This window comes from Drosophila elegans, unplaced genomic scaffold (genome assembly GCF_018152505.1).
Source record: "Drosophila elegans isolate 14027-0461.03 unplaced genomic scaffold, ASM1815250v1 contig_468, whole genome shotgun sequence".
NCBI classification, from domain to species: Eukaryota; Metazoa; Arthropoda; class Insecta; order Diptera; family Drosophilidae; genus Drosophila; species Drosophila elegans.
The window spans coordinates 3,025,999-3,038,596 of NW_024545855.1; the positions used below are offsets into that span (position 1 = coordinate 3,025,999).

At 36.6% G+C, this 12,598-nt stretch overlaps 2 protein-coding genes across 3 annotated transcripts in view; both read right to left on the reverse strand.

Moving 5' to 3' along the window:
- LOC108142892 (maternal protein pumilio) overlaps window positions 1-12,598 on the reverse strand; it is a 183,684-nt gene that overhangs the window by 55,392 nt on the left and 115,694 nt on the right.
- The window catches only part of LOC121467534, a 51,611-nt gene that overhangs the window by 12,096 nt on the left and 26,917 nt on the right, over window positions 1-12,598 (reverse strand). The window contains exon 3 of one of the 2 annotated variants that reach the window (XM_041709017.1): window positions 11,938-12,381. The exons of the other annotated variant lie outside the window; for it this stretch is intronic. Coding sequence (XP_041564951.1) covers window positions 12,184-12,381 — 198 coding nt within the window. The 3' untranslated portion in view covers window positions 11,938-12,183. Of the gene's footprint in view, window positions 1-11,937; window positions 12,382-12,598 lie in introns of those variants that run through there. 2 annotated transcript variants of the gene reach the window in all.

The window sequence follows — 12,598 nt, forward strand, 5'->3', positions numbered from 1 at the left end:
ACTTACCCGCCGCCCCAAAAACTGCAGCGGACTGGAGTCCAAAAAGTCCACAGTCTAGACATTGCCATTTCCGTTTAACGTGACTGTTTTTCAGGAAGGGAGTTGAGAGCTGAGCAGTTTGGGTGACAACGAGGCGACTGCTTCCATTATCATCATTTTCTCCTTTAATTTGCGCGACTTTTGCTCACTTTCGGCTCTTGTCCTCACCTATTTTTTTTTTTTTTTTTTGCCTCTATAGCCATTTGCATATTGACAAAAATAGAAAAAGGGTTGGCAGCAAAAGGAACAATTTTTTTCAGAAGCCAGTATTGTTCACCGTTTGATATAACAAAAAATTCTAGTTATTAATGCAATTTTTTTCTGGCGTTTTAATTATTTCTTTGTTCACCTATATCGCTGTCGCTTTGGGCTAATTCACTTAGTCGTTGATCCTGGCCTAAAAGGTTTTCCGACCACAAAATCCAGGCACAGTTTTTTCCTCTGCTCCTCCCATTTTTGTTTATTTTTAGTTTATCTCTCCCAACCCCCCGTAATATCACTCTATATATTTTTTCTTTATGACGTGTCAATGATATGAATTTAATCGATAAGCCACGCGAGAACGGAAACTGGTAAAAACCGCAGAAAGCAGGCAGCAAACGATAAGCTTCTCGTCCTCTAAATCTCGCTGACTGCCACCACCCACTTTGTTGTGGCTTTTTTAACCAACATGAAATATGGTGAAAACCATTTATAATTTAAGTAAACTGTTGGGATTAAAATTGCCAAAACAAACTGATGAAATGAATATATTGCTGATGTGAGCTTAGATATAAGAGGGAGCGATATAAAAAGTTAATGGTTTTGGGAATTGGAAGCATATCTAGCGATTTTGGCTAATTTGTTGATAAAAAGTGATTTATTTATTGAATGCGATTAGATTTTAAAAGCCACTAAATTGCAAAATAATTTTTAAACCGTCCTATTATATTATGATTGATATTATCTCCAAAATACAAGCTCTAAGCTATTAAAAGCATTTTGTTTTAAGAGTCAACAAAAGATATTTTCAATAAACCCCCTGTTTATTTGGACACTTTTATTAAAAGGATTGCCGTTAATGCACAACTCGAATGACAATTTCTGCCTACCCCCTCTGCACAGATGCTTCGTGAATTGGTTGTATGAAAATATGTAATGTTATTGGTGATTTTTGCAATATTTACCAAGTTGCAATTCTTCGGATAGATAAAGAGCGAGATATATATATAAATATACAGAAGGGCAACAGGAGAAATAGAAAGATATCGAGTGAAAATAAATTCAATTGCAAATTTAATTTTTATTGAATGTTGGCCGCGTCGTTGCTTGCTAAAACAAAAACGTATAAAAAATGGGGAATGCAGCAGCCAAACACCAGAAAAAATCAATCTCGCTACCAGACTTCGGTGGTGGCATGTTCTCGATTTGTGTTTTGCAATTTTTGCTTTTCAGTTTTAACTTTTTCCTGCTGCTTTGACATTTTTGTAATTTTTTCATCGGTGTGTGGTGTGTGTGCTGCCTATATGTTCGTATGGATGTACGCTGCTGCCCAAAGTCAATAGCAGGAAATTCAATTTTCCCTGGCAAACTAAAGTCTGGGAAAGTTTCTTCGTTTACCACTACTATATATGCTGTTGTAGTTCATTCATCCCCTTTTTCCCATTCTTTTCATTCTACAGCCTGCATATTTTATATATATAGTATATGTGGGTGAAGAATCTCTCGATTGAAAAATCTAATATGCAAGCTCAGAGGCTCGAAGCAAATTTCATGCCTCCAGATGGAAGGGAACGAGAACTTTGCAATATGTTCTTGCTCAGTTCCAGTTCCAGTTTCAGTGCTCGCTCTTATCAAAGGCACATACTGTTCATTGTTTTTATCGGGCAACAACAGGAAATGTTATAGAAATTTTGCGCTTATCAGGGCAAACATACAACCGCATAACAACAAAAAACTGTCGACTCGGCTTGACACAATTTCCAACTGGGCGTTTGACGAGTTTTGTGTTTTGTTATAATTAAAAACGAGACTCGGTTCGGTACTACTGAAGTGTATATACGATGTATGAGTTTTTTTTGAACCTATACAAAGTTATAAAAAACGTTTTGGAACTTAGCTGCCAAATGATTTTGCCTTCAAGCTGCTGTTTGATTCCTTGATGAAAATTGAACTTACCTGAAAGAAAAGAGATAAGTAAATACAATAATTATTTATTGAGTAAATAAAAAGTAAAAATAATTAGTTGAATTTACTTAATAGGGCAATTAACAGAAACATTTAGGACTCCTTGAAACAAATCCAAATAAAATAATGTCCCTTTTAAGGTATCATATGTAAAGAAAAGTCTCTGAAGACGGCGCAAAATGAAAAATAATTAAAAGCTATGACAATTTGCTTTTATTTTTGCCGTTTATGGGGGCGGCTTTTTACCAGTGGTGGGCGGTGTTTTTCTTTTCTTTTCTATTTTTTTGCAGGGGGTTGGGCTGCGACACAAAATCCCCAAACACGTCGCTCACATTTCAATTTACGCATGAAAATGTCATTTCCGACAAGACCAAATTTGCATGCAGGAATCCGGGCAAAAAAAAGGAGAAGAAAAGGGGGGCGGTGACAAAAAACGAGGCTATCTTAGACAAGCCCCCTTTCCACGCCGCCCCAGATCTGGCAGTCTCTTGGCACGTTACGCACTCCAGCAAAAAAAAGTGTAATAAAATTAAGAATTCCAAGCTGCCGTGACAAATATTTTTCTTCTTTTCCTCTCAGCGCAATGAATGGTAAAATGGACAGCAGAGGAGAAGAGGCGTTGGGAAAGCGGGAAAAGCGAGGAAAACAGGGAATGAGCAAATGAGTGACAGCGCTGAGGAATGGGAAACACTGACGTTGAGTGCCAATTTCGCGCTGGAGAACCAGCATCCATTCCATTTGTTGTCATCCCCCCTCACTCATAGTAACACAATCTGAACGCCACCCATGGTGAGAGTATATTAAGCCATAAAATTAGTGCGTCCATGGGTCGTCAAGGGGAAGGAGGAAATGAGGCAGGCAGGGAAAATAACTCGCTACGTGCGCAGCATTAGAGGCCAACAAAAGTAGCTCCAGTTGAAATTTGTTAATTTGTGATGTATCGCACTATTAGAGGGAGTTTCGCCGTGATGGAAAAGATCATGAGCTCGGACAAGAGGAAATAATAATCCATTGAGATGAAGCCAAAAAAGGGGCATACATTAGGGTCGGAACTATTTTAAATGAGTGGAGAATCATATTAAAGTCATGGAAAGAATTATATAAAATGGATAGATTTAGTAAACGTTCTATTAAAGTAACGGTAATAATTATATATAATAACTGGAAAGATTTTTTGGAATGTAAAAATTCTAATAGTTATTCGTGATGGAAATAATTATATAAAATGAATACATATATTTCATTGAAAATAAGAATTTCAATAAAGCAATGGAAGCAATTATATAAAATAAATTTATTTATTTTATAGTAAGTAAAAATAGTAGTAAAAAATTATATTTATCAAAATAAATGTAACTAAATATATATAAATATATATTGGAAAAATCTATTGATATGAAACTTTTGGTATAAACAATCTTTAAATAAGTAAAATGTCACATTAAAGTAATGGTAAAAAGAATAATAAAAAAGATTTTATTACAAAAATATGCAAAATATTTTGATGACTCTAAACGAAAACTAATGTCCTTGAACACGTAGGACAAACAAGAGCTCAACGAAAAATTTCCACCCCTAAAGCTTCCTTTTTTTCTAATACTCTTTTAATTGGCATCAAATTTCTCAGGATCCCTTTGAATTCGAATACCAATAACAAGGCGGTTCGGTGTATCTGTCAAAATTATTAACGAAAAGAGGCTGAAGATTCTTCCAGCTCCCAGCAGACACTGTTATTCATATACACCCCACAACAGACTCAGTGAGCGCCTAATCCAGTGATAAGCATCTAACTGGCAGACATCAGTCAGCTCGTCGAAAATCATCAAATTAGTATGCAAAAGACATGGGGCCAGGCCAGATGGTCGAAAACGTTGTTCTTTCGACTTTACAAGATGATGCTGGATGCTGATGCGACTCGACAACGAGATGAGATGGAAAACAAATGAGATTGTTATCATAATCACGAAATTATGAGCATTGCTTATGAATAATTTGTACGGGCGAAAATTGCCGAGGGCGGACAGTGAAAATGTTAATCAGGTCAGATCGTTTTTGGTTTTTTTCCTTTTGATGATGATGATGATGCAACTAACGAACGAGACAAGATGGCAGAGACTAACATGGCTAAAACAGAACAGAACAGAACAGAGCAGCAGCCCACACAGCATTTGTCAATTTAAATGAGTCGTAAACACTTTTCGCCAATTTTTATGATTAATTAAGTGTCCACATTAATTGCAGTCAAACATGAAGCCGAAGCAGCAGAGACACGAACAACATCACAGAAGGAGCCGACTGGCGACAAGGCCCCAGCAATTTGCTGCCAGGAAAAGTCACCGAAACAAATTGCAAAGCAATCGCACAACAGCAAAGACTATATGTATACATATTTCCGAATCTATATCCGGACACTCTCAGGTAATGCGGAGTATATGATCGCCCTTTGAGCCTGATTAACTGTACAAATGGCAAGACAATAATAAATTACGAACCAATTTATGTGGCCACGTTCGAAGCATATTAAATAGGGTCAGAGCGAACAGAAAGGAGAACCTGCGAGCATAAAAAAACTAATGAAAAATGAGAAATGACCAATAATAAAGCGTTCTGAAAATCTGGGAAGAATAAATAAACATAACAGATGGAATCGGTAATGTGTTTAAGTGTGGGTAATAATGTTTGAGATTAACAATATGCTGGTCATTAATGTAGCTAACCAAGAGGCCTAAATTAGAGCAGCATCAACAAAAAATTGAATAAGTTCATAAATAGCTTCTATATTTGAGTATTTTTTAAGCCAAAATGTTTTTCAAATTTTATTTTTTGGCTAATTATTTTAACTAACTTGTCAAATGTATGTTCCTCCATAAGGAAACAGGAAATGTAATAACTAACTATGTATAACTAATGTAACAACTAAATAATTATTTAAAACCAAAACACATATGCCAACTGCAGAGTGGTAAACTACTTATAGGAATATGCCTACAAAACCTTTCAATATTCATCCCTTGAGCTTGGTCAAAAGACAGCCAATTGCCATTTGCCTCTTATAATTTATGACATATATTATTGCTTTATACGATACATTTGAGGAGTCGAGCGATGGACGCAACAGCGAGAGCAATTTTGGTCACACGGGGCGGCGACTTGACTTAATTATAATTAGAAACAAAATTGCTCATGACTGCAATAAATGTTTCAATTATTTATAATCTTTCTTGGTATGTCTGAGATTGTGTGTTGGAGACTTTAGAAAGCCTTGTATTTGTGAACGAACGGCTGCCCGTCGTTCATTGCGCGTTAATTATGTTCAATTTTCCTATGAAAGTTTTTGCAAAACAACTGACTTTTATTTGTGGCATAAATCATGTTAATTAGCCACAGAGATCCCACAAGATGTTCGAGAGATAAAGACTCTCGTTTCTCGGCTTATTTTTTAAAGCAACTCCATTAGCATTTCGGACTGGCACAATTAAAGAGCCTAAAACTTTTAATGATAGGCAATTTATTAAGTGCCTTGTCTTTAATGAGAGGGGCCCCTTCTATCTAACCAAATCTAAACCAAATCTCCTGCCTTTGTATCAATCCATTTACTTGCGGATCCCATAAATATATACTGCACAATTTATCTTCTAACAGCAAACAAAAACAATTTGAGCAACTATTTACAAACATTAGCAGGGTAGCGCTGAAGGTAATGGTTCGAATGTGTTGATTTGTGGAACCTCATCCTCGCCAGAAAAATAAGTATAATATAGCTACAAAAAAAAACACGCATAATGTATTCAAAGTTTGCCCGAACAGATTTGGTTGTTTGTGTTGTTCAAAGCAAATTACGCAAAAATTTAATTGCAATTAAATTGAAATTATATCAGTAATTATGCATATGAAAGTAGTAAACAAATAAGCAACAATAATTACGCGTTGGTAAACAAAAGTGATTGGGCTCAGGCAGCAGATAAAAACATCGACGTGGAGTAGGTAGAAATATTGTTTCGAAATCCGGGCAAAGTGTAAACAAAAATATGCAGAATTGAACCGAACGGCTGGACCAAAAAGTCTGTAAACAGAATACGTTTGAAAAGTTGCCCAATCCGAAAAATAGTTAAATTAGTACACAACGTGCACGGAATTTATTGAATTTTATATTGGTTTAAGCAATGAAGAGGGTTTTTGTAAAATGTAATACAGTCATAGTTCATAGAACCAAGCTGTTTCAAATAAGTAAGTAACAAAAGTTAAACATTAACGTAGAACAGGTAAGAGCATGAACTTTCTAATAAACAAAATAAACATTTGGGTAAGAAACCAGCCAAGTAGACAATCAGGAATCTGCTTTCCCTGCCTCAAAATCGATTAAAATTTAATTTGTTCTTGCTGATGCATATGATCCTCCCACAAAATCTTCGTCACACATAAATTGTCAAGTAAATACTCAGCTGCACCACACCCAACCAATCAAATTAATCAAACAGCTGTGTGCCACAACGACTAAACGCAGAAACTATGGTATAGTACAAGATTTTTGGCACACACCAAAACTAACAACAATGAAAGTGCAAAAAGGGGGAACGAAAATGCTAATTAATGTGATTATGTGGCCATTTTAATGTGAACAATTGTTTAACGATTAGTCAGGCGTAATAGCAAAAAACAAAAAAAGAAATCCGCCAAGGCGCAGACACATGTTTGTCACAGAAGAAGCACCACCAAGTACCAAGTGAAAGGGGCGCCGCCGTCGACTGGGTGATTAATTGTAGGAAAAGTGCAGGAAAATCTCTGGCAATTTAATGCCAAAAAGTTTACATCGCAAAAATTGCACATACGCCCCGTAGGGCTCTTACACGCAGATTGAAACTTTTCCCTCGCCATAAGATGGTTTTTTCCAAGCTGCCAGCTAGGTAGAAAAGGTGTTGAAAATGTGGCAAGTTACGCACATTTGCACCTCCTAACTACCCAGAAAAAAAAGAATAGGGAATAAAATAAAATTGAGGGCAGGCAGGCGGCAGAAGGTAAAAAAGCGAGCCAAGTTCCCTTCTTATCCCCAAAATGGCAACCCGTTAAACAGCCGCAAAGGCAGCCGCTGTCAGGGAAGGTTGGCAAAATGTTTTCACTGATAAGCACAGACACGCCTCAACTTCACCCTGTAAAAACACACCCAAAAACCACCCATCACACCCACCATTTCCCGCTGGAAGCACCTGCCCCGGCACAAAGGCTAAACTGACAGCTATAGAGACATTAATGTGACGAGGGTTTTGGGGTTTGGGGGAAGAAGAAACTTGCAGCATCGCAGTCGGGAGCAAATCAGTTCATGTCGGTAAAAAAAAATCTCTGCAAACATGGCTGTTTTGCACTCCTGAACTCCCCGCCGTCTAACCTGGCTGAATTCGGTTATATGATATGTCGTCGGGAGTACGCCAGGTAAAACCTAAAGTAGCGCACTGATTTATCTAGACAAACAGAGCAAATAGGTTCTGGTAGCTGATAAAAATTATCTTGAATGATCTTGAGAACAAGTGCAAAGCCATAATATATATAGAAAAAATATTATTATTGAGTTAGAAATATATCCAGCAATAATTTTTTTTATTTACTTTGTAAATAACTTCCTTTTTAAATTTTTGTACCCGTCCGCTGAAGTACGCATTATCATTTACTATATTACAATATAAAAAGTTGTAGTTTTTATATTTGAACCAAAAAAAGTAATGATTCTATATTATGTACTTTGTGAATCATTTGGCTTATATATATTTTGTGACCCAAACGCTGCAGTAAAATTCAAAAGTCGCATAAACAGTACTAGACCGAATTGTCTGTGGTTTGGTTTGGGTAAATATGTTTACCCAGCAATTGTTGCTGACATTGCGGCAAAGATAAAGAAAACTACAATGGGGCGGAGAAAAGAAGGCGCGATAACAATGTTAGCCATTTGCGGCTACACAAAAATAACACTCGACATCGTTCCACTCTCTCTATGTGCTTGGTGGTATTCCCTCACTTACTCCTCGTACAATACACAGAAATTAACTTTTGCTATTGAAAGATTTTCACCCAAAGATTTCCTACTCAAAACTTTCTATGTAACGCGCAGCGAAGTGCTCTTCAATTATGGAATTGTCCCGGAAAAGGTAAACACAACGCAACATGTCATTTGTGGGTGATAAAAAGCAAGCGAGCGATAGAAATAGAAAAGCATTGGGGCCTATAATTGATTTGTTGCCTTGATATCGCCTGACAATGGCAATCAATTGTCATTATGCTTGGCCCGACGACCGGAGGCTAATTGAAAGTTGTCGGCGTCACCACGGCAACGATAAAGAGATGCGATGCTCTGGGAACATAACCAATCGATCTTTAAAAGAGTCGAACAGAAAAGGGCCATCATAAATAATTCAACATTTACAGGATACTTTTTCCTAGAATTTCAAAAAGAAAACCCCAAATAAATGCTCGAGATGGGTCACAAAAATAAGGGTAATCCTTCACCAGCAACCGCAAAATAGAGTTCGATGTATCACAAAAGACTGACCGGGCCACCCTCGCTCTGTATACTTTAATTCCGGACAGATATACTATATGCGGATGGATATATATTAAATTTCGATTTTGCAACCCAACAACAACAGCAACTCTGAGAGCGTGAGCACGTGCGCTAACCTTTGACATATGAGCATGGCGAAACCATCAAACATATTTTATGTATTAAGGATATGCGAGACGACGACGACCCTTCGCCATCACCATCGGCATCGCCATCCTCTTCTCTTTTCCGCACAGACAAGCAATAAACCCGGGTCATACATATATGGATGGAATATATAAAAAACACGTTAACCAAAATAAGTTCGCCAGGGCAAAAGGGCAAAAAAGGAAAGGCAGAAAAAAAAGAAAGAGACTGCGAACAAGAAATCACGCTACAGGACTGCAAGGACACACAGAACACCCTCTCTGGGGAAATCAAAACAGATCAAAATGCCATCTTTAAGAGCTTAAATTTGTATGAAATTGTGGCTAGTAGACCCCGCCACACCACCGAAAAGAGAGAACAAAGGTATTTTCGCATACCCTCTTTATAAAACATTTCATCTATGACTAGTGGCCTTTTTTTCGACTTATAATATCAAAGTGTTTACCTGATTTGTCTGACTGATTTCTATTAGCTTGTGAACAAGATTGAGTGAACGCCGAATTGTTTGCAGTTTGCATGTAGAGTTTAAAATATTAGATTTAATCATTAATGAAAATCGTTAAACATCTGCTTTAAGTGTGTCTCCCAAACGAATAAAGAAAATAATAAGCATATTTTATAACACATACCCGTAAAAAATAAAACCTGTTAATAAGCAGAGCAAATTCTTAAGTTTTCAACACCATAAACTTGCTATTAAAATAAAGCCATTTAGTTTCGAACCGCTTTGACAGGTTGTAAATGAAAGAAACGAAACCATTTTTAAAACCATAAAAAGACAGTCCAATACTTCAATTCAATTCCAAATAGCTAAGAAAAAGCAAAGGAAACTTCATTGGCTGGAAAAAAGTGGGGAAAAGAAGAGCCGGTTTGGAAAGAAGAGATTCAAAGACCACCAAAGACTCAATAAACACATCGTAAATGGATGTGAATGCAGCGAGAGGAGGACCGACTGTCTGACTGAACAAACGAATCTGAATTGAATGAGTGAAATTTTATATGTCACCGACAGCCATATTATTGCCCTCCTCTTTACCCAGCACACACCCCATCCTTTTCTTTCTAATAAAGAACCCTCGTTTAAGCTCATACAGACATCACAACTGCATCACGCCCGTTCATTTTACAATAATAAGCCAAAAGCAAATGCTCTGATTTCAGAATCCAAGTGGAGATCCCTCCCTGCCTGCTTCCCATAAAACAAACCCCTTGCTTTTGACGGCCCTCTTTTGGACCGGACGTACATCATCATCATCGTCCCATGTGAAGAGGGTGACAAAACCTAATAAAATTTAATTAAACTCAATCAAAATTCATTTAAGGTGGCGCAAAAAAAGAAATAAAAGTAAACGAGAGACAGCCACTGAAAGAATGATAAAGAGGAAAATGAATGACCACAAATTTAATTTTCTTTTTGCATTGCTGCAGCTTAACGGAAATATAGCCAACAATCTTATGTAAAAGACTCATGATATTAACAAGAAGAAATTATTGAAAATATAGTTGAACCCAAGAGGGCTCAATATTTATTGTGCCATTATATAAAGCCTGCGGTCACACTAATAAAATTTTCGTTTTTCGTTGCTGCAGCTAAACGGAAATGATGTCAATAAATCGTGTGAGACCCATCATATTCACATGAAAAAAATAGTTCAAAATATTATTGAACACACCTCCACCTGCAAAGAAGCATTTTATAGAAGTATCATTGAACACAACTGTACCTGCGCCAACAGTTCAATGCTGATTAACTCGAGGTGCAGCAGTAGGAATTCAATTAAAACTGACAATTGTTCAGTGGAAATCAATGCAATGCCGCTCTTCTTCTTAACCCCTATATTATGTGTCCCGTTTAACCCTTGAGTGGGTGACAACAATGTCAACCAATTTGAATTCAAAACGTGCCTCTGTTTGGTTGGCTTAATTCAATTTATCAACTTAGCCCCACAAAACGATGAATATGTGATGTGAGCTTGTTAGGCTGAGAGGAGGACAACAAGCGGGGTCAAAAGGTCAATTTATGCCGCAAACATACACATAAATAAGGCAAGTATTGACCAAATTAGATTGTCATATTTTTCAGCCAATTCCTCTATAAAATAAAATCCAATTACTACAAATTCCATTATGCGTGGCATTAAAAAGATCCAAATTCTCCAGACTCCTCCGCCTTCATTCTCTATATATAAACACATTTTCAGAATATATTTCTCGTAGTTTTCAACAATGTGTAAATTGCCTGCCATGCAAGCCAAACAGAAAATATTTTTCTATCATCAAAATCTAAACAGGAGAAAAAGAAAACGGCCGCACAGCAAAAAAAAGAATCCAAAATGTTCTGTACAGCAAATAGCAGGAAAAATGAATACACATATGCGTGTATAGAGTAAAAAATATTGTGAAAATATTCTTCCAAATTAAAAATACATTTTTACCTCAGCGCAGAGAACGAAAAGCGGACTGTCCGGCGTGCAGGTGTGTGCTGTGATGAGATATTTTTAGCAGACACTGTTGACTGCGCACCACTCGCCCAAATTCGCTGTTGCTATTTCGTCTGCTTAGTGAGTAATTAAACTAGCTGAGAGGAAGAAAAGGCGGCGGTGGGTGGTTGGGATAGAATTTGGCAAAAAATACTGAACGACGGACCGACGGTCATTTCACTTAAGTAGACATTAATTATACGCCGTGAACTGAAAAGCCCCTGGGAAATCAAAACAAAAAATAAATATTAAAAAAAAACTTGAAAGGTTGGACACCAAGTGTTTGAAAGTTTAAGTACTCTTTTTCTTTTAAGCAATATTTATAACCTTGATACCTACAAGTATTAATTAACCAATACACCTTGACTCAGAATCAACATTTCAGTTATCTTTATCTTTTTTAAATGGCTCCTTAAATTAAAATTCCTTTAAAGCATATTGCCTGAAATATGTAACATATGCGCGGCAGCATTTTGAATGTTAATAATGATAATTATAAAAATTTTTATAAGCTAAACGTTAATGGTGTAATATGGCATACCATATATAGTTCAAGGTGATCCGGTGCGTGGAGTTCATTGTTTGATGATTCGGCCTTTTATGAAGCTATTATAAACAATCTTTGTCTCGACAATTAGCTTTTTTGTTGACCACTGATATTTAGCCAATAAAATTTAAACTGAACATTAACGCCATTTAACAAAGTATATTTATAAAGGCCAAAATTAAGGACATGCATAATCGAAAGGTAATATCATTTAAAGCGTTCACTCCGGCACAAGTATTTCTTCCAAGAATCTGTTAAGCCTTAAACTTCAAAGTCACTTTAAAAACCCAGGGAAATGTAATCTTTTTAAGTAGATTCACCCAAATGCATTTGATAGTGTAATAAAAACCGAGAATAAAAACCATTACACATGTGGCCCAAACATCCGAGCAGGGTGGTAAAGTCAAAGGTAGGTGTTTGTTCTCGATTCTCCGTTGATGGATAAAACTTACCTGTAAAGAAAAGAAAGGAAATAAAAAATTAGATATTAAAAATTTAATTCAGATGCAACAAGAGACAACAACAGCGAACGGAAAGCAACGAGAGAAAAAAAGTGCCAGTGGGGAGGGGTTTTCAAAATTTTCGTAAGTTCAAAAATGTAATAAAAATAAGAAATTTATGAAGAATTTAGTAAGTGAGGAGAGCGATGGGAGGGGTAATAGGGGTAAG